The sequence below is a fragment of the Colletotrichum fioriniae genome (assembly GCF_027942845.1).
Source record: "Colletotrichum fioriniae strain IMI 355084 chromosome Unknown scaffold_7, whole genome shotgun sequence".
Classification (NCBI taxonomy): domain Eukaryota; kingdom Fungi; phylum Ascomycota; class Sordariomycetes; order Glomerellales; family Glomerellaceae; genus Colletotrichum; species Colletotrichum fioriniae.
Genome location: NW_027076843.1, coordinates 372,997 through 400,408, shown reverse-complemented (window position 1 = coordinate 400,408; position 27,412 = coordinate 372,997). Strand labels below are relative to the sequence as shown.

The window sequence follows — 27,412 nt, the reverse complement described above, 5'->3', positions numbered from 1 at the left end:
CGTGATATGTGACTGCTGACGGGAACAGAATCCCGAAAGCGGTAGTTTGGACAAACCGTTGAGCCATTCATCCGGCGTTGGTTTCAAGCCTTTCAACTTTACTGACTTTTGAGTCAGAATCCAACGCTCAGTGGATTAATATGACCTCACTCACCGCCGCCTTTGTTTCGGCGAGGCAGGCTCCTAGTTCCGGTGCCTGTACCGTCTCCGGATTGGGATTATGTCACAGAGGACCTAGTGGAATTACCATCGAGAATTCTTCCAAAGAACGCGTATGGACTCTCCTACAAGTATTGGCAATAGGAGAGAGTAGAGCTTCTGCCTGATGCCCTTGCCTAACTGTAGGATTGGCATCAGCGCCCTTGGCGTCGCGATGCCAGATTGCCGGGCCGCAGCAGGACGAACAATGCCCTGATCCATCCTCGATGCGGTTCCTACGTGAAGAAGCTAGCGCTCATGGTAATCAAGCCGCGAACCACAATCCTCGGATACGACTTCCGCCGACCAAGGAGCTTTAGTCCCCTGGAACTTATTCTGTTGAAGGTCTTTCGGCCGGAAGAGTCTCTAGCTTACGTGGGCCCGAACCGACACAGCCGCCGGACTCTCAGCCCCGGCGCCACGAACATGAGCCAGACCTCATTCTGGCCGGAACGTCGATAGCGCTTTGGCCAACATCGACCGATGCCCCACTGCATCGGATTCACAAATTGGGCAAAGGAGAGGAAGCTATAATGCCATAGTCTCTGGTGAGGCTGGCTTGTAGTGCTGTCAGAATGGCCCGATCACCTGAACGTCGCGTGGCAGTCGGAGTCCGTGAGGCAAAGGCATCTTGGTGGTGGCTTGCTGTTGATATATGTATTCGTTGTTGTGCGAGACATCATGAAACGAGACAAGATGTTGGCAACAGCCGGATGCGGCTGTGATTCTGAGCCCAAAGACTCGATAAATGGCGAAGACGGTAATTACCGTTGTTGAATCGGCTATTCCTGGCTTCACTGTTGATCAGCCGTATTGAAGGTATCCCGTCGGCATGGTTTCATTGACCATCCCATCCATACAAACGCGATCTTCTGTACTTGACACATTTGAGAATTTTTGACTTCATGAGCGAGACTGTGAAGGTTATGAGGCGCTTCTTGGGGATGATTTTGGTGGCTTTTGCCTGTCATTTGGAGTGCCGGCGCCAGGATATCACGCTCGCAGAGGCAGAGGGTGGCACCGGCAAAGGCTGAGCCACGCCAACATGATCGCCTATCGAAGTCTAACCATATATTCATTCGATGTGTCGGTGAACCCAATTCGACTCATGCGTTCTCTTGCAAACAATTTACGGGGCGCTTCCCATTGCCAAACCGTTGTCAAAGAAGGTCTATGCTGCCTCCCGACGTAAGATAATCTCGATTTCTTAAAGAAAAAGTGGCTGAATCCCTGTTCAAAATGGTCTCACTGTCAGACGAGTTAAACTGCATCTGACTCGGAGGAATTCCAGATTCTTGGAACCAGACCAGTTCTCTACATTGCTAAAGTCATCGCTAGACCCAAGTTAACGGTGCCGGAGGACTACGGTGGCTTGCGCAGAGGCCATGCGGAAGCGAGCTGGCTGAATTGAAGCGGCACGCTTAGCTAGAACTGGCATCTTCTCCGTGGCAGAGGCCAGAATTAGTAGATGAAAATTGAGATGTCATGAGTTTCCTTTGCTACTTTACTATGAGCCGGTGATTGTTTCATGCAACAGTTGACAAAGTGAGAGCCAAGTTACCGTGAGTGGAAAATCAATCGTGACAGCGCCCAACTCTTGATACGACGCTTAATTCTCAATAATGCCCGGGCCAAGTTTGCCAGCTCAGTGCCAGCGTTACACAGCTTGCTTCTTCCGGCGGCCAAAGCTTCTCTGATTTGGCCAGATCTCCCAGTGGATGTCGATCATCCCGCGGCCCCTCAGCATGTCTCACTAGGGAAGTCTTGTCCATCAACGCACGAAAAGCCTCCTAGGACCATTCGGGCCAACAATGAAAGAAAAAGGCAAGTCCGGGAAGCTGGTAGGTAATAAAGAAGCAAGGTCCGGATGCAATTGAAGAGTAAGCACGGAGACAATCGTCACTGATCCAGTGATCCCCACTCGAGCTAGCCGTAGATCTTGAACGGAGGACTCTTAGAAAGACCCCGGACTGCCTTGGCCCCAGACGGTCCGACGCCGCGGCTGTCCGAGCGAACCCTCCAGGCTCGACTGGCCCGATGCTGATTCGCCGATTCCCCTCGTTTGGACGTGGTGACCCTGCAGGGGAGCCGATACAACGAACAAGACTGGTGTGTTGTGTGTGTCTTGTTCGTCCCTTCATCTGTTTCCCACCCCTCAAAACATGGCAGAATTCCAAGAAAGGAAGGCCAGTCGGTAGGCGACGTCCCCGACATGTTGCGCCTCTGCGATGAAAGACGAGACGATGGCTGTTCATGTTGCATTTGCCTTCCAGGAGGGGCCAAGGAATCCGTTCGCACAACCCCTTTGTGATTTATGATGATGTGATGAGTGTTTGCTTGTCACTTTATCGTCTGAGCGAAGAAATACGACTCTAAAAGGAGATGGGGAAGAAATGGGAATGGGGTAAACACGCACGACATTTCAAACATGTCCAAGTCTGTCTGCATGCTGTACGCTCGGGTCACTTGAAAAAACGTCTAACGCTGCAGAAGGAAGAGAGAAGCAACGGTGAGCGGCATGGAAGAAAAAGAAACGAGGGCGCAGAAGCAAACACCAAGACATATCCACAGTGAGCAGCAATTTTGGATTGGCCAAAAATTACGTATGTTTGCCATTTATTTTTAATTGTGCACAGCGTTTCCTATTGACCTGTTCGCACTTTGATCGGCTGATCGGCTTGTGGAGTCTCTCATCTGGGCGGGAAAGTTGGAGAACTGAATCGAGTCTCCATTTCAAGGGTGAGATTTGCGAGGAGCAAGAAAAAGAGGGAGAGAGAGAGAGAGATTCGAAGGGGACGAAACCGCCTCAGCTCTCTCACACATGTACACATGCATGTACTTACGCAGAGAGGCACGGAATAACTTACCATAGAGTGAGTGGCAAGGAAGCCTCGAACCTTGAAGCCCTCGTCTCAATGCCAGCCATGAGCGATCTTGACCGTCTTTGTCCACGCAAAACGCCAGTGCTATCTGCATCAGGTGAAACAAGTTCGCCAGCAACAAAAAGGCACTTGGTTAGCCGTGTCCCCCAACCCAATTCCGGAATGCCCATACCACGTGTGCAGGGGCCCCGGTGCTGACGGCTCTTTCGAGGTACCAAACTGCAGGGTGTGGCGCGCACCACTTTCTGGAGCTACTCAAACACCCCCAGTCGGGTTCATCTCGAGAACGGCTTGACGGACGGCTTGACTTTGGGAACCATTTATCATTGCTGCCTCTCCCTCCTTCGCTCTTGTCCAACCTTTCCAGCCCGTCTAGACCGTCTCCATTTTATCCCGAATGAGTTGTCTTATTTGATTATCCGCCGACTCTTGCTGGCCAACGGCTGAGAACTCCGACCCGAAACCTACCCGCGAGCTGGACTTCGACCTACGGAATTCGAAGTCTTCCCCCCCCGAGTATGCAAACGGCAACGGCCCCGATCTCGAGAACCCTGGTAGAAAATGGGCGGCTCCATACTTGAATTACTCGGCAAAGCCGACAACCTCAAAGATCCTGTGCCGGTTCTCAACCAACGACCAGCAGTCCTAGCTATGGTCGTTTCTTTTCTGGTACTTGATGCTCATGAACCACATCAATATCATTGCAGCTTCTAACAAGTTCCCGCAGCTTGTCGCCTGGATATGCGGTGCTTTTCGACTCTATGTCCGGCTTTTTATTGCTCGATGTCCGGGATGGGATGATTTCTTCGTTGTGTTATCTTTGGTAAGTGGCTGTCAGGCAATGGTGTCGTATTACTTTCAATGTCTAACATTTGGCCCACAGCTTACCAGCCTGCTTTTATCTATCGCGACGTGCGTGGGTAAGTGTCTTCACTCTGTCGCGCCTACGAAAGAAAGGTCCTCTAACCCTTCGGTATAGCCACGGATTATGGGCTAGGCAAACACTTTCTATTACTCGGAGTTAACGGCATGCAATCCTTCATCAAAGCCTTTTATGTCTGTAACGGCGCATACCCAATGGCAACAGCTCTAATCAAATTGGCCTTACTGTTCCAATATCTACGAATGTTTGAACGCAACACGAAGTCTCGATTCGTTACCATTGTTGTCATATACATCACAGCGCTATGGGGTGTAGCTTACTCCTTCATCGCCTGGATCCCCTGCCTTCCCGTATCGGCCTTCTGGGACCTTGCATCGACTACGGACACTCGATGGGCATTTGGTTCCCGCGACCCCATTATCTTTGCGAAAAGCTTTGAGAGCCACGTCGGCATGAATGTTGCACTGGACCTGATTGTATTTGCGATACCTATTCCCCTGTTCCTGGAGGCTGGAACTCGGACGAAGTCGCGCTTGGGTCTGCTTGGTCTGTTCACTATGGGTGTTCTGTAAGTTTCCACGCCTCAAACTTCCTTTCCATCTCAAAGCGAACACGTCCCGTCTGACTCGATTTCGCTAGTGTGAACGTTCTTGGAATCTTCCGTCTCATCGGCATTTCACACTCGAGAGCGGGCACTTATCCGACCCTCGATCCCAGCTGGTACGGCTGCGTGCCTATCGTTCTCGCTGCCGTTGAGATCAACTTGGCGACAATTTGCGCCTCCTTACCCGTCTTCTGGCCCACCCTACAGAGTAGTATCGGCCAAATCTTCATCACAAAAGAGATTGAGATTACATCGGAGATACGCCGTCTCAGCAGTATTCGTGACGAGGAGGCCACTGCTGAGCTATGCGACTTTTCGTCACCACAAAAACCGAGCAAGACGTATGGAGGAATTGAGGTAAACGAGAGGTGGTGTATTAATGAGTCTCCGTTAAGGTCAACGAAAGTTGAGGTCGAATCAAGGGGCCTTCACACCAAACCGAGCGAAAAGTCCCTATTTTCTGAAGGGTTCAAAAGGATAGCGGACGATCAAGAGTCACACGATCGTCTTGTCCCGTCTCCATCACGCAGTCGATTGAGACCATAATTAATAAAAGTTCCGTTTCATGTTCACATATTACTTGGCGAAGCATTTACAACGGATCGAGCATCCTCTAAACACGTATTATCTCTGAAGAGTGGAAAGCAAATCATAGCTTACAACGGGCGTGGTAATGAGTGTCTCGTTTCCTCGCCCGCACATAACTTGGCAATGGTATGAGATTCCTTTGTCGCACGGAACTCTTCAGTCAACATCGCCGCAATATTGCCGTCTTCAGCGACTTCAAATCGCAAGCTAGGACAAATGGGGATGCCTCCGATGTTAGCTCGGTAGTGGAACTTTATCCGGGTACATCGACACCGTGGCTGTCTTGGTCTTTTGTCTGCCAGACCCCAAACTGCAATAGCCCGCGCCTCAACCTGTGCACGGAGCTTCTCCTCCCAGACCAGAGGCGGCTCAACCTGAACTCGACAGACTAAAACCGTAGCCGATGTAGCTCATTAGTCTTGGGCGGCTATTGGTCGCTGTACGATGGATTCGTATGATCGGATGCTGTGACTAGAGTGTAGACGTCGTTGTAACACACTAGACTGAGATGGTATAGTAGATATCCAAAACTACTTATACTCGTAGCAAAACAGACCACCGTGGATATCTATCACGTCGCTAATGGGGATATCCTGTCCAAAGTTGGGGTACTTGAGAAGGTACTGCAACGTGATGTTCTCGTACGGTACGTCACCGAAGAAGTTGAACGGGTACGCGAACATGGTGTCCGGGCCACCGATAGCGGTTTTGCGCGCGGGCCAGTCTACGACCATCGTTAGCAAGATCGATCCTACGACTTTTGACATTTCCTTATACTGGGGAAAACGGGGCGCCTAGGTAGCCGCTTGTCCAAGTGTCTTGGTCTGTTCACCACATGCAGTGGCACTGAAACGAAAGTCAAGTTCGTGAGCAGAAAAACATGCTTACCTCGTCGCTGCCAGTCGTTCCAAATCTTGTCCAGTGCGCCGTGGACGAAGTAGAAGAGTGGATCGCCGGGGGAGGAGTACATGTCCGCATTCTGGTCCCGGCCATTAGCTTCCTCAGATTTCACAACTTCACAACTGAAAAAGTAAAGAACCAAAAAGGGCCGAATGATGAGGAAGCATCATCGTCTGATCATATGTACCTCGCCAACAGCACCGCCGATGCCAAGATGCATGCCCGCGTGGAGAGTCAGGCCGTCAAACTCGAAACTATAGCCCTGGATGTGAGAGTTGAATTCACCGTAGGTCGACGCAGACAGCGCACGGTCAATGATTTCGTCTCTCAGGGCACTAGCAACAAGGGTGGGACTGAAATCTCGACGCAGGCAATGGGGTTGAGATTCAACTGAGGAGCCTAGTGCCAGGATGTGAAGTCAGCAAATGCAAGGCAGGGACGAAAGCCTTGTGGTTTGCGGAAATTCCCAACGTACCAAGACCCATGGGAACCGTGAGATTTGCAAATGGACCTTCCTGGACGCACCCTCCTCCGCTCCTTCCCGGAATTTCCGTGGGGGTCTTGACCGGGAACTCCTCGTCATCACTGATATCCTCGATATACGGTCCGTTACCCCCGAACCCGTATGTGTTGTCGAAGACGGGCGACTTGACGAAACTTTCCGCAGTGTTGTCAAGACTCAAGTCCCAGTAGGGAAGCGTTCCTTGATAAGAGCACTTGTTCCTCAGCTCGGATTCGAAGAGGAATATCATCCACCGATGCCAGCTACAGTTGACGTGTTTAGAAGACGATCGAAATAAGGTTAGAGTTATCTCTTACGGGAGGAAAGGTCCCTGTAGCAACATTAGCACATTAAACTACCTGCTAACTTTGGGACGCAGATTGGGCTTACTCACATTGAAGTGCACCTGTTCTGTGACATAGATGTGCATTCCCTGGAAGTCATCGTATCGGGTCTTCGCACCAGGCCATAGATCATTGCCTTCCGACGGCAGGGACATCAAGCATTTAATAGCATCGATGTAGCTTGACCTCTGCTCCAACGATAGTTGCCGCCATTCGTATCGGATCAGCGGGTTTTGACAGCACCCGGGGCTGGTGTGATTTGATGGGGCACCAGCAACGGCACGGACGACCGCCAAGCCAAGAATGGCCGGAGCGACAGTCGCGAAGAGACGCATGATAATTTAAAAGAGGATGTTCAGAGATGAAAACACTAGCATGATCCCAAGAAAGAAAGGAATGAACTGAATCTAGGTCTCTACTTTTGCCAGACGCTGGAGGCAGATCGGTTCACATTTGAGGGAAACCAACATATTTTCAAGGTCGGCACGCGCTTGCGGATAAAGTGCATTTTCAGTCTACCTGGAGGAAACGAGATGCACAGACTGCTTTCCGTGTGCCCCGATGCATCTTCGCGGCACAATCAGGCCCTTATGCTGGGACGGCTGATTTTCTTCTTTGAGACTTTCTGTTGGTATCAAGATGCAGGTTGGTTGTGATGCGTCTTCGATATCAAGAAGCCCTGCCTCCGGATGCATGCTCCATAGAAGAACGCGTATCCTTCGGCTAGGGCTCTGCTCGTCATTGACGGCCTATGGTTCGATCGGATGATGTTGTGGAGGTTACCTCAAGACCCGCTCCTAATGCCTGTTTCCTTCCCAACGCTTCCGACCCTTGCTGCTAAGTTTTTCCAGGGACCCTGCTCACCGAAGGCGTGTCCGATCACACTAGTTTTAAGCTATCATCGACTGCCCCCATCAAGGGTAGAGAGATGAGTTGCGGAAGTTTGAAGAAGATTGGAGAAATGAAGTTCACCTCAGGTAAACGGTGGTGGGGAGCTCAAGACTCCTGCTTGTGGTTTAGACTTTGATGAATGCTGCAACTTCAAATTTGGCACAGCAGGCCAGCCCTGGCTCATTCACTAATATCTCAGATCAGGCCAAGGTAGCTCTTGAGCAAGGGTTCGAAAGTAATGAAAGAGTAGCTCTGGATCCTTTGGGGCCCATCTTGTTTCGGCGCCGAAAAGTCCGGTGATGATAAAGGGCGGCCTAGCTTGAATGAGGTTTCTCTCCTTGAAGACGTGGGAGGCGCTGGGAGGCGCGCCCTCAGCCAACATCGTGCCAGGGGTCCTGGGGGCTTCGTTCCTATGGGGCGATGGAACCTCATTTCAAAGTAACGAGGCTAATTTGACTCTATGCCCACACAGACATGCTCAGCACAGACAGCGCATCGTGGGGAGAAAGTTTGTGGATCGGTCTTGCGACCTCACTTCTCAGAACGTTACATCTTTGCAGCTTTTTGCCTACTGTTGGACCACGTCGGGCAAGCTTTCGTGGAAGCTCAGCAGCTGGCTGGTAACCGTGTTGATTGCTACTCTGTGGTCTAAAACCTGCGGTGATGTCCATGCCCAACCGTAGGGTAAAACTGGTCGATTGCCCCGAAGTCAAGAACTGAATGAAGCCTTGGCAAAAGCACAATTGGCCTTTCAGAGAAAGGGGAAAGATTCATCATTGCTAGTCAACAAAACCCGATAGCTTGGATTGTTTGATTGCACTTCACTACAGAGCTTCCTCTTGTGTCCAGCATGGTATCATTTCCACACAATAATATGAGGTTCAAGGCGCTCTCATCCTCGAGGATTAAAAGAGGGAACAAACATGATCACCGTTGAGGGAATGGTACATGTATTGTCAGTCCGACGTAGCATCCGGCTTCGCTACTTCCAACACTATGCAACAAGGGAATGTTTTCATCACACTATCTTCAAGCTTCTAACCCGGTGCAATGCGAACGGAGCAATCCCACAGTCGTCGGGAACTTCTCGTCTTCTGAGGCATATCTCCGTTTGGCGAGACGTGGCTTGCTGCGAAGCGCTCTTTCGAGCCAGGTCTCGACCAACACGCGGAGCAGAGGCCTAACTAGCCGCCTGATGCCAAGAGCCAAAACCAACAACACCGCACACGAAATCGAACATAGTGCGAAAGATGAAAATTTGTCCTATAGGACCCAACTACTGATCCTTTGATAAGGCGAATGCATGACCGGTGCGCGAGCTTTGTGCTTAGAAACTTCAGACTATCAAACTCGCACAAGATCGAAAGAATAAGGTTTTAAATTCTACGTAGAACCCGTGCTATGCTACTGGCAGAGTAAGTATACACATTCAGCTGCCTAGAATACTCTCTTCTGCTTCAATTCGTCGAAGGCAAAAGACTTTCCCTCCTAGATCGTGGCGTTTGAAGATCACGTTGACCATGACCATGTTGAGACTGGTGGCAGAGCCTGTATGCATTGGCGAAATTAAACACATGTATGTTGGTCCAGCGAAACATTAAAAATTCGATACATCTTGCTTCACAAGTGGCCAACACCATGCCGACTGTCATCCCATTCTCCTGCATGCACAACGGCTGTAAACAACCCTGACACCGAAAACCAGGATTCATGTCGCGTTAGTAACAGTTGAGAGAATGATCAAGACGATTCTGCAAAAGTCTTTGCCGCGCATGGCTGCGGCGCAGTAGCTCGGCCGCTAAGGGGCCTGCGCCGAGTGTTTGAGAATGTAACGAGCCATGAAAAGTGAACGGACTGACGCCACGGCTGGAAGGACAATTAATATGGGCAAAACTCGTGGCTGGACGTCCTTTGCGGTTCCTCTGCCAGATCTCCATCTCGTCAGTCGACAGATTTACTCTTGTCAACTGCCTAGCAAACGGAGCCTTCGAATCTTTCTCTTTCTCTCGTTTCATACTCTCTCCGGTCCATCTTCCTGCTGGAGTATCGATAATCACGTCGAAGGACACGCACGATTGCAATGGACGGCAAAGTCCACTTCATGGACTCTCCAGGATACGCTGGTGATAAGACTCTACACCTTAACATCGCTCTTATCATCTGTACAACAGTCGTGGTTGGTCTGAGGCTCTATGTCAGAGCTTTCATGTCAAAGGCATTGGGACCTGACGATTTGCTTGCTTTTGTAGCCTTCGTAAGTCGTCAAATTTTACGATTTAGTGTCATAGGGCCGTGCTAATAAATATCTAAAGGGACTAGTAACTGCGTTGTCCGCAATGGATATTCGACGTGCGTTTCTGCTTTGCATTTGTGTTAGAGATCGTTTGATCCACTGACTGAATTTCCTCGTGCGTAGTTGTCCAGTTCGGCAGCGGCGCACATATTGAATATGTCCCAAAGCCTTTACTCGCAACATGGTTTGAGGTGAGGTTGAGCTATTGTTCTTCTTAATAACATGAGGAAGCCTCTACTGACCGGCTTCATTAAGTCTCTGACAACACAAACATTGATCTACTTCGTCGGAACCGGAGTGATGCGACTGTCGATCGTGGCCTTTCTTCCTCGACTGAGCCAAGATAGTAGGCTCTCGCCTTCGGCAGTTACGAATCATTGATTGATTTTGACTGACAGTGCTATTTAGGGACTTACCTAATATTTGTCTACATTACTGGCTTTTTCGTAGTGGCACAGACCGTCGGATGCTTTTTCTATCGCCTCACAGAGTGCAGCCCAATAGCGTACGTGGGCGAAGAAATTCCAATGGTTCATGACTTTTGCTGGAAGTCTCTCTCTTAGCGATATCTGGAAACCTCCGATTTTACCAGGGCTTAATTGCGTTCCACCTGAAGCCGAGAATACAATGATGGTAACCCATCAAGTGATTGGACTGATCCTAGATATCTCCCTGATGGGATTGCCTATCTGGGTGGTTTACACCAAGATGATCTTCTCTCGACGAGCCTTCCAAGTCATCTTAGTGTTCAGCGCGGGCCTCTTTGTAATTATCACAGGTTGTATCCGCCTCGTGATGCTGAAGACACTCCTCTTCCTGGCCGACCCGTAAGCATTACGATACCCAATGCTCTTTTACGAACAGTAGCTGACACCTTCCTGAGATAGTACCTTCAATATGTCGACTATAGGCGTCTGGACTGATCTGGAAGGCCACATCGGTCTCTGGATTGCCTCGTTTCCCGCATTACAACCTCTTGTTCGAATCGTCTCCTATAAACTTGGCTTTCGAAGTAAGCTCCAGAGCTACGGCAAAGAAGGACATACGGATGCTGGTGGTGGTGCTACGAGGTCGAGATCGGGGGCTTGGACTGGTCCTTCGCATAGCAGAGGGTATGTGCGCAACGGTAGCGGCGTCGATGCTGCCGATAGTCACAGCGAGAGGGGCATTATTACAAACGCAGATAAAGACGTAGAGTTGGATAACATGGACAACAGGACTTCGGGCATTCACAAACAAGTTGATGTGGAAGTTCGGGTGGACGATGCGCCTGGCATGGGTAAGCACGTGGCTCATACTTTTGACAAGGGATTCAAGAGTTGGTTAGTGGTTTGAGAAAATACTAGGCAATCCATAGAGCCGAAATCCTACAGTTGGAGAATGCAAACCCAGAGAGAGTTTGCGCTATCCTTTTTGTTCATGAAGCTGCCACAACAGCCGCTGAAGCAGTTGGAACTTGGTGAGAGGGGTTTAGGAGGAGAGGACACCTTCTATCGGCCTTACCGCTCAGTTCATGACCGATGCGTTGAGATTATGGAGCAGCGAGGACCAAAGATAGGGAGCGGATGAAAGAGCAGTTTGCGTCATCATTTCTGCTGGCAGCTCGATATTGCGACCCCAAGCATGACTTCGGGTCGTTGGAGGGTTTCGACCCGTGAAACCTGGTGAAGCCAAAAAGGGGCCCTAAAAAGAACCACGTTCAGTCGCTCATGAACACTGTTTCCGAGCTATACCTCAACGTCGGCAGAATTACTTTGCTTCAAAGGCTCGGCTACAGTACTGCTGAAAGGAAATCAAGCCGCCCAAAAGTTTCACTCTTTATTGCTATCTGTTCACCTCTCACTCCAGGCACTTTCCATCAATAAGCCACAAACCTTGCTAATGAAGCACCTCATGCCAAGCCCCAGTCACCGGTGTTCTTTAGATCCTCAACGAAAATACCAGACTTCTCCTTTTCTTCCTCGTCTTCGATACTCCAGGGTTGGATCTCATGGCCCACAGGCAAATTGGTGTTTCTAAATGGCTTGCCAAGTTCAATTGCCGAACACGCCTCCCCAAAGTTCTCTGTGGCATACTTTTCAGCATGGTGAATCCAGACCCATTTGCCGAGGAGCATGGGCTGCCTTTCATCTTCGAGAATCTCGTTCATGTCGCGGTGGACCTGTCGCCTGTTGACGAAACCATTGTGTTGCAGAAGCGAAGTACGCTCATATCTAGGAGAAATTGATTAAAAGACGGCTGCGCATGATGTAAACGCTTGCCAACATACCTGAGAAGCTGGTGAGCGCGAACAGCAAGAGGTATGTGATCTTTGCCTCCCAGTCTAAGGCATTCAGGAAGTGATATGGCGTCCTCAAGGGCCATGGATGCCCCGTTCCCAGATGACGGGATGAAGCTATGGGCTGAGTCGCCGAGCTGAATGATGTGACCACCATCAGAATGCCACTTTGGTTGCGGGTTACGGCAACACAGCTTCCACCGCACAACAGTGTTGGGTGGGGTGCTATGAATCGCCTCCATGAGAACTGGATCCCAGCCCTCCTTGTCGGGCATCACGTCCGCCGTCTGCGCAGGGGTCACGGTCGATGACCAGGATTCTACAGCCGTGCCATCGTCCTGTGTTTCTTGTGTTAGATTGAGAGAAAGGGTGTACAACAACACCTACCTTGTGCGTGATGCCGAGAAAAATGTGAGTCTTTGACAAGAGAAAGACGATATACATATCAGGGCTGGTCTTCTGTCAGCCAAGCCTTTGGTTTAAGTAATGATTTGACACAAAACTTACGCGGTATACATGCGCAGCTGAGGTCGTTGGAGTTCGGCAATCGCTTTCTGCAGAGCAGGGGCATCTTTGATGTGGTCGGTCGAGTACATGACACGATCAGCACAGTAACCTGTGCTCACTGCGCGAACCGGCTTGCCCAGGGTCACACTGCAGCTCTTGGAACCGATGCCATCTGCCGCTATCACAACATCCCCGATGAAGCTGCGGCCATCTTGGGCGTGGGCGGTGGCGCTACCCTCCCCATCTTCCGAGTAATGGGTGATGTCTACACCATATGTCACAGGAATACCCAATCGCTTGCATTGACCAAGAAACATCATAGCAAGGTCTCGCCGGCTGACAATCGGCTTTGCTCGGATGGGCCATATTACATGTGTGGCAACTCCCGGAAGATGATGCTCGAATTCAGCCTTCGGCACGGCGAATCGCCCGTCGCGGTGACAGAAGCATGCCTCGGGGTCAAAGGCGAACTGATCCCATTCCTGGAGCATCTTGGGATACTCCTTCAAGGTGGCATAGCTGTTAGGCCCGAGTCTGATTACATCGCCTGGGCGGCATATTGTTAGTTAAATTCTAGGGGAAAGGAAGTCTTAAGGTAATCACGTACCGGCCTCGGAAATCGCCTCCCCTTTCTCAAGTATTTGAACCTCATGACCCTTCCTCCAGCACTCAACCGCTGCCTGCAAGCCTCCCAGGCCTGCGCCAACAATGACAACCTTGATCCCAGAAGGAGGGTATCGCACGATCCCGTCCACAATTGAACCACACTCAGGCATTTTGTCGATGGAAATCTATATCAAGATGGAACTAGAAAGGACGGTGATATCTAATTCGGGTAGGGTCTCAAGCCTTGAGCTTTATACCTCGAAAATGATCAAATCTGTGCCGTGACAACATAGTTGCATGGTCTCGACGGGCTTGTGTTGCATCCCGATCCCGCGAACGACCCATGCATATATCGACTGCTAAGGACGGCATTTCTATCGACACTTTTGAGACGTCAGAGTATCCGTAGGTCGGGATTACGAGTAGGAACGGGGCTCCGCCGCAGTCACCTCCCGGTGGGATACGCTATTGTCGCAGGCTTCTTCGCACTATTACAAAAGCCCGGGACCAGCTCCACTAGCAAGAATTATTTTTCCCAGACCTCCTATGCCCCAGGCTCATTGATCTCGTTTTAATTTCTCCAATTCTACTGTTTCCAGAAATATGCCTACAACAGCTCAGTGACAACTCTCCATCTCTTTGTAGATATAAGAGTCCAGCACATGCTTGCAATCTGCACGTGGCGTTGCGAAGTTTTCAGCATCAATATATATAAGCGTCAGACGCTACGCCTGCCGAAGTATTTTAGCAGTTTGTCGGCGACCTCGACACGGATCCTATGTTTCTTGGAAAAGGAACATGAATGCTCATCGGGTCAACTCGCAATGAAGACTGTGTCCCCCCTCCCCCCTTTGGATCTCATTAAGTCTTTCGTGGACCATCAAGTTACTGTTCCAAGCTCCAATAGGCACCTTGGATTTCAAGTACCTGTGTCTCCCACAATATGGTCTCTCATCACCCGATTTTGCCGAGATGTGGTGTTTAAGTTAGCATAGCAGCAATGAGTAGGAAAAGAGCAGGCCTCAGGCAGAATCATGGAAGAAACTCAGTACGAACTGCCTTATATCATCTACTCATACCAGGTCCCTAAGGGAGCTAAATCTACGACCTTCAGGTATGTCACTTCATATGACGGATGTGCAACATAGAGAAGAACAACAACCCTTTTTACTCTACCTCTCAGACCCAAATATACCCACAGCACAGTCTTGATCAGCGGTAAGTGTTGCAAATGAAGCAAGCTAATGAGCAGAAATCCTTGTTTCCTGCAGATAGGATCCAATATGCCACAAATGACACACGCACTCAATGACTGCTGTTTCCTTTATGCAGGGGTCACTTGTGGCGTTGATAGAATATCCGTCGTAGATGATAAGACTGCCACCCTGCGGGGTGAGATTCGTCTTTCCGGTCTCCGGATTCTTCGCAACGGTGAAATGCGTTTGGAAGCTAAACATGGGTAGACTTTGTGAGTTGTCTGTATAGATAACGGAATGCGACCAAAGAAAGTACTCATGTCTTACTACGTAGTTGCGCAGCTTGAGTTGATCGGGCGGCTTATCTCCAGGACCCCGCCGACCTCAAAAGTCTTGTCCGTTCGTGTCTCCAAAGTTACGAAGGTTTGATTTGGGAAATGCTATGTATAGGAAGTCAGCCGACATTTCGTTCCACCGTCATAAGAAAGGTCCGAGTAACCTACGTTCCATTGCACTGAATCATCTGCGGGCAACATCGCTCCTCTGGCTGCCAGGATTTCTCTATTGCCAGTGTTCCTTGCTCCGAGGATGACCAAAGCACCGCCGGGTGCGAAGAAGTCGGTGGCGCGATCAGTTGCGGCAGGGTCTTCAAAAAGCGTTGAGAAGTCTAGTTGGATCCAACGATTTATGAGCACGTATGGAACGAAGGTGAATTTGGTCTGGCCTACTCTTTGTACCAGAGCCGAAACTCTGGTTCTACGCCGCATGATGGTGCGTAGTCTCTCATATCAATTGCACGGGCGGCATGCAGGACAAGGCCAATGCTGCAAATCGTGTGAACCCGCATTTTGATGGGGAATGTATCATAAAGTTGACTTGGTATCAGAGTGACACTTACAACAGAAGAATATCTGCTCTTATACCTACTCCAGCAGTATTGATGGCGGTATTGATGGTGGTATTGATGGTGGTATTGATGGTGGTATTGATGGACTGATGTCTCGTTGTTTCTTCACAAAGTCGAGTAGATTGAATGCCTTGGCCAAATCTCCGGGATTGTGTCTCGCTCTTCCACGGTCGGCTTGAATGTCTAGTTTGGATCCTTCCTCTTTCTTTCTTATTTATGGTTTGCTTTGCTCGAGTTGTTCCATGGAGATCCGTGGTAGACCGAAACCGACTACGTGCTCGGTAAGACGTGGTAAGGATGTCGGGTAGGCGGATGGTATTGAGACTGAGTTCAAACTATGGGACAGATCGCGCTAGATCGAATTAGGGAAATAATCAAGTCTTGGCAAATGGGTCAGTGCTTCGTGCGGAAGCTCTTAATGTCCGCATAGTTCTGTTGCAATTCTGGTTGGATTTCCCATCAACAACTTCTGATTTTCAACTGTTTTCCTAATGAAGATATCGACCGAAAGTCCGCTCCGTCCCCATACTCAGAGAGTCATGTCTAGTACGGGAAAAACTGAACAAACCGGTAAATTATTGCACGCGAGCATTGAGTGGTCACATGCATCATGAACATGAGAGTTCAGTGGCTGACATGGGAACAAGCGACAAATGGACTTGCTTTTGTCATCACCACAGCAAGCGATTTGCCAACGGACAGAGACCGAAAGCTCATAAGAAGCCATGTCATGAGGGGCAAGAATACTCGGAAGCGGACGAAACCAAGATTACAGATGCGGCATATCTTCCCAGTCACCATGGGGCTACCATCCACAACGCATGGCCATGATGGCGGCCTCCAAGAAGATGAACCCGGATACGACCTGCTCAACGATCGTGATATTGCCGGCGTGCAACAACCTCTCCTATCTCCTCCCTCAGCTAGCATCTTTGCTTTCGTTAGGTTTCCTGAAGAAATCGACGTTAGTGCTCGTAGCCTCCTTTGTACTTGTGGGTCTCAGACAACTCATCCCGGTGCTATGTGCACTAACGCCATCCTCAGATTTCACCTATTTGAAAACCAACATGTATCCAATCGCCAAGTACTCTGCTTCCGACGTCACCAATATTTACTGGTTTCATTGGACCCAGGTTGATCTAGCCTATCTCCACGCCATCCTGTACACCACCTCGTTCTTCTTCGATGATCTGGCGGGGCGGAAGAGTGAAAGAACAAAATATCACTCATATCGAACTGTCAGCGAACTCAATAAACAGCTCTGCGACCCACAGACTGCCTTGACTGACTCCACAACGACGGTGGTTATGTTCATGCTCTTTATTACGGAGTGCTTTGGAGATATGGAGAGCGCCCACATGCATATGATGGGACTAAAAAGAATCATCGACCTTCGTGGGGGGCTAAAGTCGTACGATGAAAAGCCTCTTCTCCAGGAAAAGATCCGGAGGTAAGCATTCAACGCAACACCCTACCTTCCTTCTCCTTGAAACAGCAGCGAAGTACATGTACTAACAATCCCGAACGAAGAGCGGATTTGATTTACAGTATGTGTACTGGCTATAAGCCAGTCTACTGTCAAGGCATCTCATCTTCTATTTGTGAATTATCCAGCCAGACCCATGATTTTGAGCACTGGCCAATCGATCAGAGTTGCTTTTCACGCTCGCGCGACCTGATTTATGGCCTTGACAGACAGCTGTACATCTGTGTGAAGAATGTCCAGATTCTTTCACAGATGATCAACACAAGCCACGAGACAGGAGAAAAGCTGGCGGACATGACTTTGGAGAAGTTCCTGACATTTATCCAGTCACAACTTCTCGTACTTGACTTTCATGACGATACTAGAGACCGTTTTGTGGAGGTTCTCAGACTTTCAGTCCACGCCTACCTGACTACTGTTTTCTGGAGCTTTCCCGGCTTGAAAACTGAATATCCTCATCTGGCCACTCAGTTCCACGAGGCCTGTCTGGCCTTTTCACCCACTACGGCCGAAGAAACCTTTTTGTTCGCCTGGGCTTTGATGGTAGGAGCCATCTCAGTATTCCAAAATCGAGATCAAGGGTGGCTATCGGATATTCTCTACCCTCTAATACAGACCAGTCTTGGTACCATGTGGTTTGAGGCGAAAGCCAGTCTGCGTCAGGTAATGTGGATTGGAAGTCTTCATGATAGCGATGGAACGGAAGTCTTCAGGCGATATCTTACCAGAAAGTATAGTGAGACAGCCATCTCACTGGGACGGGTTTGATTATGGTCTACCTTAGGCTATATCAGTGTGCTACTAGCGCTGTGGAAATTCATAATATGCACGCTGGGGAGATGGTCTGTCCCTTTTTCGATCATTAGTGCGTCTGAGAAGCTCACGTGCGGTCTTGATTACATGAACGATTCAGTTCGAAATTTGGATTGAAGAGTCTTTGATTCAGAAGTTTCTCTGCCGAAGCCTAGAGTCCCAGGAGGCATGATTATCAAAGTAAATGTATCCTTAGCCTACCTTATTGCGAAACCTCTAGATAGGTCGAAATCTTGCCGTTTTTATTGATCCATGTCTACACCTTCCTCAAAGCTTGAGGTGGGCTTTGAAGAACTCCGTCACATTAGCAACGGAGGGTGTCACGTACGGCTCCCGGTCATAAAAGTCCATGTGGCGTCCACCAGGCACCAAAATCTTCACCGCGTTCGGATTGGAATCCTTGATTTTCTCGTAGATATCATCCGTGCCCCAACGACTATCGGCGTCCTCCCCGGCAATCAAGATCGTTGGTTGAGAAAGAAACAGGTCTGTGAGGTGCCAAGAATCGAAACGATAGATAAGGGGGACCGAAGCGGGGTGCATACGGTTCTCGGACGTGTTGTAAAAGCCGCGAGGTGTGCGATAATAGTCCCATGCGTCGACCAGGTCAGGGGGTGTGTCGGATTGGGGAGGGTCGGGAATGTATTGGAGGTAGGTAATGTTGCCATCCCTGACGATGTCTTGAATATCTCCCGCCGCAGACTTAACCGCAGCGTAAGCATCCGAAATATTCAAGGTGTTTAGCCAGCCTTGGCGATTTGTGTCGCCAATGTTGACCAAGCTGATTGCGGCTACCGCCTTGATTCGATGGTCAGTGGCTGCCGCGGCGATACCGTACCCGCCGCCCGCGCAGATCCCGAGAACTGTGATCGCGTCAGGGTTGACGTAGTCAAGGGTCTGTAGGTAGTCTACAACAGAGGACACATCCGAGACCCTAGAACCTGGGTCCTCCAGGTGGCGCGGGCTTCCCTCAGATTGTCCTTGGTAGAGTGCGTCAAAGGCAACAGAGACGAATCCCTGTTGAGACATGCGATGAGCATAAAGGTTGGCAGTCTGCTCTTTAACTCCGCCGCCAGGATGGACAACGACGAGGCCTGGAGCTAAAGATGAAGCGTTCTCTGGGCGGCGGAGCAGGCCAGCTAATTGGAGACTGCCTTTGGCGATGCTGATCAAAGACATGATTTGAGATTGCGTACGTGCAGTAGATGATTTGAGTAATGAATAGGATTTCTAAGAACTGTTATTTCTTGAGTGTTCAAGAATAACATTGAGGGTCAGGTGGTTGTCAGTCTTAAGTACTTTTTGACACAGATTGGCCAAGCCCGATACCCACGCAGTCTAAGTGGCTCAGATATCACTCTGTTGCTGCCAGAACGACAACATCCGTCGCCTGTCTTATCGTCGCCCTGGATTAGTATGTTGCCAAGCATCCAGTTCACCTCTTGGCTTTGACCATGGATTAGATAATTGACTTTCGCCAGGCCTATAACTTTAGAAAGGGGGCATGGCGTCCTGTCGAGAGATTTGTCAGGACTTCGGACTCCACATGACATGACGACATAAGGCCTTACATCGGCATTTTACTGGAATCATGTCGCTTTAAGGTTATGCCTTTATATCTATGATTCACCTTACTTCCGATATGTCCGTAAAATCGTCTAAAGTCCACTGACTGAACGAAGTTTGCCTTGCTGGGACAAAAGCCGCACGCCCCTTGATTTCAAATCTCTTGGATTCAGATTATCTTATAATCTTCTGCAACTGCTATTCACTTCGTTGAACACCGTCTTCAAAATTATACTCAGACCCAAAAGCACAATAATCATTTACAATAACCGACTCATCATGGCTCCTCTTGTTTGGCTCATTACGGGAAGCACCTCAGGCTTTGGCGCCGAGTTTGTCAAGGCACTCCTTGCTAAAGGAGATAAAGTCATTGCTACAGCTCGCGACACCTCGAAGATAGCCCACTTTCGTGAAGCTGGCGCGGCTGTACTGAAATTGGATCTCCTTGCCGACCAGGCCGAGTTCGACAAGGTGGCCCAGGACAGCCTCAGCATCTATGGCAGTGTTGATGTGCTAGTCAACAATGCAGGCTACTCCCACTTCGGAACCATGGAGGACGACAGGTTAGTTGCTCTCACTTGACCCATCGCTTCTTGATCCTTATTGAAGATATGTGTACCTGACCCTTGAAATTTTAGCCAGGAAGATTGGAACAAAGTCTTTCAGACTCACCTTTTTGGACCACTTGGTACCACTCGAGCCTTCTTACCTCATTTCCGAGCACGCAAATCTGGGACATTTGTCTTCATAGGTTCGACCGCCGCGTGGGGAGGTATTCCTACCCTAGGGGCGTATTGCGCTTCTAAGAGTGCCTTGAGAGGTATTTCCCCCGGCTTTCCAAAGAAAAGTTTGAATGGCGGGCTGAGGAACTTTTTTGACTAACGCCCCCTGAAATCAGGTGCTGTTGAGGCCCTTAATCTTGAGGTTGCACCATTGGGGCTCCAGACACTTCTCGTAGAGCCAGGTTTCTTCCGCACCGAACTGCTCAACGCCAACAACACTGTCTATGTTGAGACGAAGATTCCGGACTACAAGCCTATTGTTGATCCGCTCTATGCCCGATTTAAGGGAGCTCATCAACAGCAACCTGGAGATCCCGCCAAGGCAGTTTCTCGCATCATTGACACGGTCGGATCCAGAGGAAGTGCTCAGGGGCGACCCTTACCTGTCAGCCTTGCCCTTGGACCGGACGCAGTTTCTCAGTTGACCAAGAAGTGTGCTGACACAATTAAACTGGTCGATGACTGGAAGGAGGTTTCTTCTGATACTTTGCTGTAGATCTGCCCCTGATTGGAATGGTCGCACTCGCATGAGGGGTTCAGAACTTAAGACAGTTTTTGAGATCTGCAATATCAATAAACTCAGTGATCTACCTTGCAGGAAAGTCGAACACGGATCCCGCCCAAGATGTATACTCTTCTTGCGGGGTAAGACCCATGATTGAGATGTATGGGAGGTGCTATGAAACCTCGGTTGATCAGGAGAACCGGAATCCGTCAAAGCTCTTCACGTTTTGGACAGCACTCATTGTTGCTACCCTAACTATCGATATTAGTTTTAGTACGATTGCAAATTCCTACGCTATTCAGACGCATAATCTTTCCCACAGGAAATACGTGCTGTCACAGAAGCAGAATGCGGTTGATCTAGTTCAGGCTTGCACCAAATCAGAGGGGTCCAGAAGTGGTCGGAAACTCAAAACTTTTGCAGGAGCTACATGTAGGCAGTACTGGTGTATTGTAAGGGTGAATTGAGTTGAGCAGAGATCTTCAATGAGCAATCTTTAGCAGTTGATTTTATTTAGATTTAGTAAATTAACCAATTGGCTAATCGTCATCATCATCGTCGTCATCTCCACCCTTTCCACCCCCTTTCTTCTTATCGTCATCTCCGCCCTCCCCCTCGCGGAACGCATTAGGGGTCACCGCAACCGCTCGACTCGAGCCAGCAACGGGCTGCCCAGCGGTGGCAGCTACAGCATCAAACTGTGCAGACTTTGCGTTGCCTAGCCGCGCAGTAAACGGGCCGAATCCTCGCTCGTGAAACCCCAGAGTTGCCCCAGGGTTTCCGGGGTTCCTCACGGCCTTCTCCGATAGAGCCCATCCCATGACAGCGTTGGCACTCGTGGCCTCCGGGCCGAGTCCCAGGGTCGCGTCGAGACAGTTTTCGCAGAGAAAGGTATACGTCAGAGACGTCGCGTTAACAGAGACGCCCTCGGCGATAGGCCGGACGGCGAAGTTGCCCTTGACTTCGGGCGGGTTGTCCTCGTTGGTTCCCTGCCGAAAGGTAGCCATGACACCGCCCTGGCCATCGGGCCATGCCGCAAGGAAAAAGTTTCCTTCCATGTCGCCGGTCAAGCCCATCGCCCCCCATCCAGCACCGTTGACGAGCGGGAATGACAGCTGGCCGATGAAGGATGACGAAGTTGTTTCTGGTAGAGCCATCGCAAAGGCGAATGAGGTACGGGCTCCGAAGAAACGCTCCATAGCCAGGCCTGTGGCCTGGTCTACGAAGGGTGCGCTTTGCTGAGCTGGTGAAGAGGTGGGATCTTCAGCATTGATAAGAATGGCAATAGAACAGAAGAGAAGAATCGAGTAAAAGAAGACAGGGCCAAACAGCCTCAGAGGCAGGAGAGATCCGAAGAACATGACGGTATCGTGGGAATAGACTTTGTATCGAATTGAATGATTACGATATGCCGGCGAACCAGCGCACGACCGAATTTGATAGATGAACTCAAAAGGGAAGACGCGTTGGAGGCTGAAGACTTTCTACTCGAAACTGACTTTGAGAGATCCTTCACACTACTTTATATATCGTAACCATCCGTAGTCCACCATCCAACCTCCAGCCAAGACGCTGTTGTGTTGTGACAGCTCGGTCTCACTGAGGCATATGGGAGGAGTTGGTGAGGACATGTTTGAGCCAAGATTAGCACCTGTCCAAACTTCCATCACATAATAGACAACCATCGGACGCATCGTGGTTGACCTCTCAAAAGGCTGATTTTAGCAATCAGACCCGGGCTGTTCTATTAATACGTCGAGGTTGGTTGGCAGGATTTAGCGACACACTCCAAGTCAAGGTGTCTGACAGGCAAGCCGTTTCGGGTTGTCTGGGGTAAGGCCTGGTCGCGCATCATCCGTGATGTGCAGCCAATGAGACTGGTAAGGAGCCCCATATTTTGACCGTTTCATGGACGCAAGGCGGGAATAGTCTCATGACAAGAGGAATCCGATCTCCTCCCTCTCTCTTGCCTTGAGCAACTCCGCAGTTTACAGCTAAATCTATTTCGAGGCTTCGCAAGTCAGTAGAGAGCTACACTGGCTTCGAAGTGATCCTGTATGTGGGAGCGGCTACGACGGCGCAGACAAACTTGGCAGTACAACAAGTGAGAGGTGATGAGCCGTGCGATGACTTGTTGGGCTCACGCACGAAATCCAAGGAGTTTTACCGTCGTATCGGGTTACATCGTTGACTTGGAACTAATATTCTTTATCGGGCGATATGTATTATTACCCCGCCAAGATCGTCTCTTGGATAGTTTTTCGCCCAGCTGTTCGAAAGGGACATCATTCTATGCCAAGCATTTGGCATCGGGTCGACTTGTCTTCGTGGTGAACCCGACGCTGCGGTCTGGCCTGGCGAAAGTAATACCACCCAGAAGTCTAGTCGACGTTGGACTTGGCAAAATGTCGACGACCATTACTGCTGCAAATATTGTTGGCAAGAAGTAGCGACAGCGAGCTTTAGCCTTTCTCTTCATAATGGGCCTTGGCAAACAGGAGTTAATCAATGTCTGAAGGTGATCTCAGATCTGCCCTAGGTATCTCAAGTGGACGGCTCCAGTCAAAGAAAGACCAAGGCACTCGCCTGGTATTATTGAGTCAACGTAAGAATAAGGTTAAAAATAGCAAGAACAAGCGGAGTTACCCACAGCTCACAAAGACTACTGCGCTGTTCCTGATTACATCAACTTTCCGGGCCTCATACCAGGATGCATTTAGAATAAGAACGGACGACAGCCAGCAACAGGAATTGACATGGGTTCAGCGTTTAAAAAATTTCAGACCCCAAATGCTCCATGCAGCCCCGCCGGCTGGACTTCCCCTCCCCAAAAATCTGGGTGACCCCGCTCGTCTGATCGGCTCAGGGTCAGGGGCAGTCTCACACCTCGTGTCATCTTGCACAGTTTTTTCTGGTACCGCCAGCGAGTGCAGAGTTTCCGAGGCTCTTGATAACCTTGGCACCGGACAGTCGGCAAGTTCGCATTCGCTCACTTTTCGAGATGCTCTACTTGGCGAGAGGGATAGCGATTGCCTCTTGCGTCTAAGAAACGGGCGCGAGTTTGCTGTCTTGCATGAAATCACTTAGTTCTACTTTGAAGTTATGGAGGACCGGAGGGTGGTGGAGGTATATTTTCAGGAAGACTTGAGGAGATTCCAAGCAAAAATGCGCAAGTGTGATAGGATATCCCGCAACAACACATATTGATAGAAACATCTGCTATGGGCGCTTGTCTTCTCAGCATTTCGAAACTGCATGGGCTAGTGACATTTTGATCAATATCCACACCTCACGCGAGCAGCTACTCAGACATGCACATTCGTCACGCCCCGCCTAGGATCATGAAGGACAGCAAGCCAGTTCCCATCATCCCCGCCTCAAAGCGGGTTCAACTACATTCCGGCGTTGTGGCAGAGTGGTCTAATGCGCAAGACTAGAAATCTTGTTCCTTCGGGAGCGTCTGTTCGAATCAGGCCAACGTCGATATCTTTTGCTTTTGGCAACGATTTTGGTTGTTTGATGTTGTCGGCTTTGAGTTGTGAGGATTTGCCAGACTTTGCGCTTTTGAACATCAAATTCTGTGCGCCTGGTTACCGGAAAAGTGGAGACTTTGCGCTTTTGTCTTTTGTGTCTCTTTGCGACCCCATCAGATGGAAAACGCCACTTATGTCAGCGCCTCATCCCTCGACTTACAATATCTCTCTCCACGACTTCTGCGCGCCCAAGACAAACCATGTCACAATGTTGATGGCTGGGGTGCACCAAACTCATGATTAGAGGAAGCCTCATCGAAAGCCCACAGCCGAGACAAACTGAATCGCACTCACGATCCAGATCTGTCAGACGGCACAAATCCCGTTCAGCCGAGGGGCCTAGTACCACACATGGCGGGTTTACGTTGTCCGACAACACCATCACACTGCGAATGCATGTGAAAAGGTTTACTCTGAATAGTGGTTCAGCGACATTTGAGAGTTGATTGATAATGTCCTAAGGGCATCAGGGATGAAATGGTAGTACATGTTTCCAGCATATCTACATCAGTGGCTTCACAGGCAAAGATCCCGACGTTCCATTCTCACAGCCTGCTTGACCCCAACCTGCCAACCTCGCAAAACACCGCAAGCGATGCTGAAAACCCAGGAATGCCAAGCCGCCAACTCAAAAGCAACCTCAAGCCACAACACAACTTACACAAGGGTCCAACTGCAACTCTGGGACTAGCGAACGCCTCTCTTGGGGATCCCCTCAACTCCATTCGTCACAGTCGTCAAATTTGACTCAGCCGCACCGCGCCAGTCGCCGTTAGGGCGTAAAAAGTCTGACAGGACCTTACTTCGTTGGCCAAACCTGTGTCGCTTCAAGTGTGTGTGCTATGTAGTACTGTGCATATACGCTTGCACGCTTGAAAGCGTTGTTAATCTGTCTTTTGCCAGTCATGTAGTTTTGAGCGGGTCATCTCGCGCCCGAGTCAGAGTAAGCATTCGATACGTGTTGACGATCTGGACCTTGAATCGGCATTAGCCCGAGAGCTTCACTTCGCTTACTCGCAGGAGCTAATAAGCTAGGGAAGCTAGAGAAACAAGGTTAAACGAGCTGAGCTCGCTAGCCCAGGCTGACAGGAATGCGGGGACGGGGTCGACAGGCGGAGGCGGACTCGGACTCGGGAGTCATGCCTGGCGGTGGCAGGTGATGTCAGTCGGGCTAATAGCTTTGACTGAATTCGGACAGGATTGATGATCTGAGGCTGTGAATGATACAAGCAATCTTCAAGTCAATGATAGATTCGGAATCGCTCCGTATCCGTAGTTGCCCAACAGCATCCTGTCCTCTGGTGCTCCGCGATGGGGCCCCTCCTCTCCGGGCCCTCTCTTCTCACCCGTTCTGTTCTTCGACGTCTTAAGCTAACTATCTGAACACGAGACGCCACTCATGATCCTCTAATCAAACCATGTGGAAAAGAAGCATCTAACGAAGTGCAGATGCCTGGTTATCATTAAACCCTGCATGTCTAGCTCATCCCCGTAAGGCTCACCCGCACTCTCTAATCAGCCCACCCCTTTTCGCCCACCAGTATCCCAGACCTCTGTCCGTCCCCGTCTAAGGGGTCGGTAAAGACTCCAGTTCTTGTACAGAGTACAACAAACTCTCCTTGCCAAGAAACAATCGCTTTGTCAATCAAGGGATCAAAGGACTTGGCAACAAGGTAAACGCCCGTCGTATTGTTCTTCCAACCCGCCGTCCGTCGGTCCGTGTGACTTGACCGCAAACAAGCACCCAAGAAATAGAGATGGACGTCGGGTGAGCCTTGACAAGGGAGCTAGCGAGCGATGAGCAAGGTCCGGGGTTGGAAGCTTGAATTCAGCTCTAAATACCAAGTAAATGGTAAGGATATGCCTCAGCCTGATCAACGGCTTTGTGTGAGTGGCAACCCCTTGAGCAAGATTCGATAGAAAGCCGCGGAGGTGTCAAGGTCAGGACGCCTGGCCTGACGAGGGCAGTCTTTCTTCTTGGACTTGGGTCTGGCCAAGAACTACATATACCACAACACAAGTCCCAAGAGCTGTCCCACGAGCTCACGTCTCCCGCCCCCCTCAAAGCCTTTGAGCTTCAGGCGAACCTACCCAGACACAACCTCATCCTTTTTCAGTACCAAAATCTCAAAGAGCATACAGCCCCAAACAACCCACTATGCTCTCCAAACACCTCCTCTTATCCCTCTCAACTCTGCTCCTCCCCCTCCTGACCCACGCCGACGAACCTCAAAACTACGACGGCTCAACCTCTCTCTCGACTCCAGCCTACCTCTTCCCCGGCACCGGCTCCACAATCCCAATCCTCAACCTCGGCGCCGCGGCCGTAGCCTCGTGCGACATCGGCCAGAAATCCTGCGACAACGGCTGCATCCCCATCACCGGAACATGCTGCGGCACGGGATCCGGCGGATACTGCGAGATAGGCAAATACTGCACGTCAGGCGGGTGCTGCCAGAACGGCAAGACATGCTCCGGTCCGCCTCAGGGTTGTAGTTCAGGAAAGGTGCTCTGCAACGGGCTTTGTATCCCCTCTGGCACGGTATGTTGTTCCAACGGAGGGTACTGCGATGCCGGGAAGACGTGTACTTCTGATGGATACTGTACCGGCGGCAGTGGAGGCGGGGGAGGAAGTTCATGTGGGAACGGGCAAACGCAGTGCGGCAGCGGGTGTATGCCCTCTGGACAGACGTGTTGTCAGACGTACTACTGCCCGACCGGGGAGACGTGCGCGGGTGACAAGAAGTGTAATAAGGGAGGCGGCGGCGGCGGAGGGGGCACTTCGTGCGGAGCTGGGGAGACGCTGTGTGGGACTGGGTGTATGCCTACCGGACAGACTTGCTGCCAGACGTATTACTGCCCTGCTGGGAACACTTGTGTGGGCGACAAACGCTGTAATAGCGGAGGAGGTGGTGGTGGTGGAGGAAGCCAGTGTGCGGCTGGTCAGACTCCTTGTGGATCAGGATGTATGCCAGCCGGCCAAGTCTGTTGCGACACATACTTCTGTGACGCTGGCGAGAAGTGTCTCGGGAACAAGAAGTGTGACAAGGGCGGCGGCTCTGGCGGCGGAAGTCAGTGTTCTGCGGGCGAGACTCCTTGCGGTACGGGATGTATGCCTGCTGGCCAAGTCTGCTGCAATACCTACTAT

The 27,412-nt window shown here is 50.3% G+C and overlaps 6 protein-coding genes and 1 non-coding gene across 7 annotated transcripts; 3 read left to right on the top strand and 4 right to left on the bottom strand.

The window, feature by feature from the left end:
• Positions 1-4,205: 4,205 nt before the first annotated feature.
• Positions 4,206-5,184, top strand: N0V96_006304 (uncharacterized protein; the record flags this gene model as incomplete). Its single annotated transcript, XM_053190839.1, has 3 exons — positions 4,206-4,531; positions 4,603-4,908; positions 5,157-5,184. 3 exons carry the CDS (start codon positions 4,206-4,208, stop codon positions 5,182-5,184), a joined length of 660 nt encoding a protein of 219 aa, XP_053051757.1.
• Positions 5,185-5,685: 501 nt separating this feature from the next.
• Positions 5,686-7,236, bottom strand: N0V96_006303 (uncharacterized protein; the record flags this gene model as incomplete). The annotated part of the gene is made up of 6 exons (XM_065757674.1): positions 5,686-5,879; positions 6,044-6,134; positions 6,243-6,390; positions 6,527-6,820; positions 6,875-6,888; positions 6,952-7,236. The coding sequence occupies 6 exons, from the start codon at positions 7,234-7,236 to the stop codon at positions 5,686-5,688; spliced, it is 1,026 nt and encodes a 341-aa protein (XP_065613591.1).
• Positions 7,237-11,976: 4,740 nt separating this feature from the next.
• Positions 11,977-13,646, bottom strand: N0V96_006302 (uncharacterized protein; the record flags this gene model as incomplete). The annotated part of the gene is made up of 5 exons (XM_053190841.1): positions 11,977-12,298; positions 12,355-12,701; positions 12,751-12,814; positions 12,871-13,417; positions 13,478-13,646. The coding sequence occupies 5 exons, from the start codon at positions 13,644-13,646 to the stop codon at positions 11,977-11,979; spliced, it is 1,449 nt and encodes a 482-aa protein (XP_053051759.1).
• Positions 13,647-18,145: 4,499 nt separating this feature from the next.
• On the bottom strand, positions 18,146-19,057 carry N0V96_006301 (uncharacterized protein; the record flags this gene model as incomplete). The annotated part of the gene is made up of 1 exon (XM_053190842.1): positions 18,146-19,057. The coding sequence occupies one exon, from the start codon at positions 19,055-19,057 to the stop codon at positions 18,146-18,148; it is 912 nt and encodes a 303-aa protein (XP_053051760.1).
• Positions 19,058-19,723: 666 nt separating this feature from the next.
• Positions 19,724-20,722, top strand: N0V96_006300 (uncharacterized protein; the record flags this gene model as incomplete). Its single annotated transcript, XM_053190843.1, has 3 exons — positions 19,724-20,007; positions 20,083-20,216; positions 20,343-20,722. 3 exons carry the CDS (start codon positions 19,724-19,726, stop codon positions 20,720-20,722), a joined length of 798 nt encoding a protein of 265 aa, XP_053051761.1.
• Positions 20,723-21,270: 548 nt separating this feature from the next.
• N0V96_006299 (uncharacterized protein) lies at positions 21,271-22,092 on the bottom strand (the record flags this gene model as incomplete). Its single annotated transcript, XM_053190844.1, has 1 exon — positions 21,271-22,092. One exon carries the CDS (start codon positions 22,090-22,092, stop codon positions 21,271-21,273), a length of 822 nt encoding a protein of 273 aa, XP_053051762.1.
• Positions 22,093-24,132: 2,040 nt separating this feature from the next.
• On the top strand, positions 24,133-24,214 carry N0V96_006298. Its single transcript has one exon. It is a non-coding gene; the product is annotated as a tRNA-Ser (tRNA).
• Positions 24,215-27,412: the final 3,198 nt, after the last annotated feature.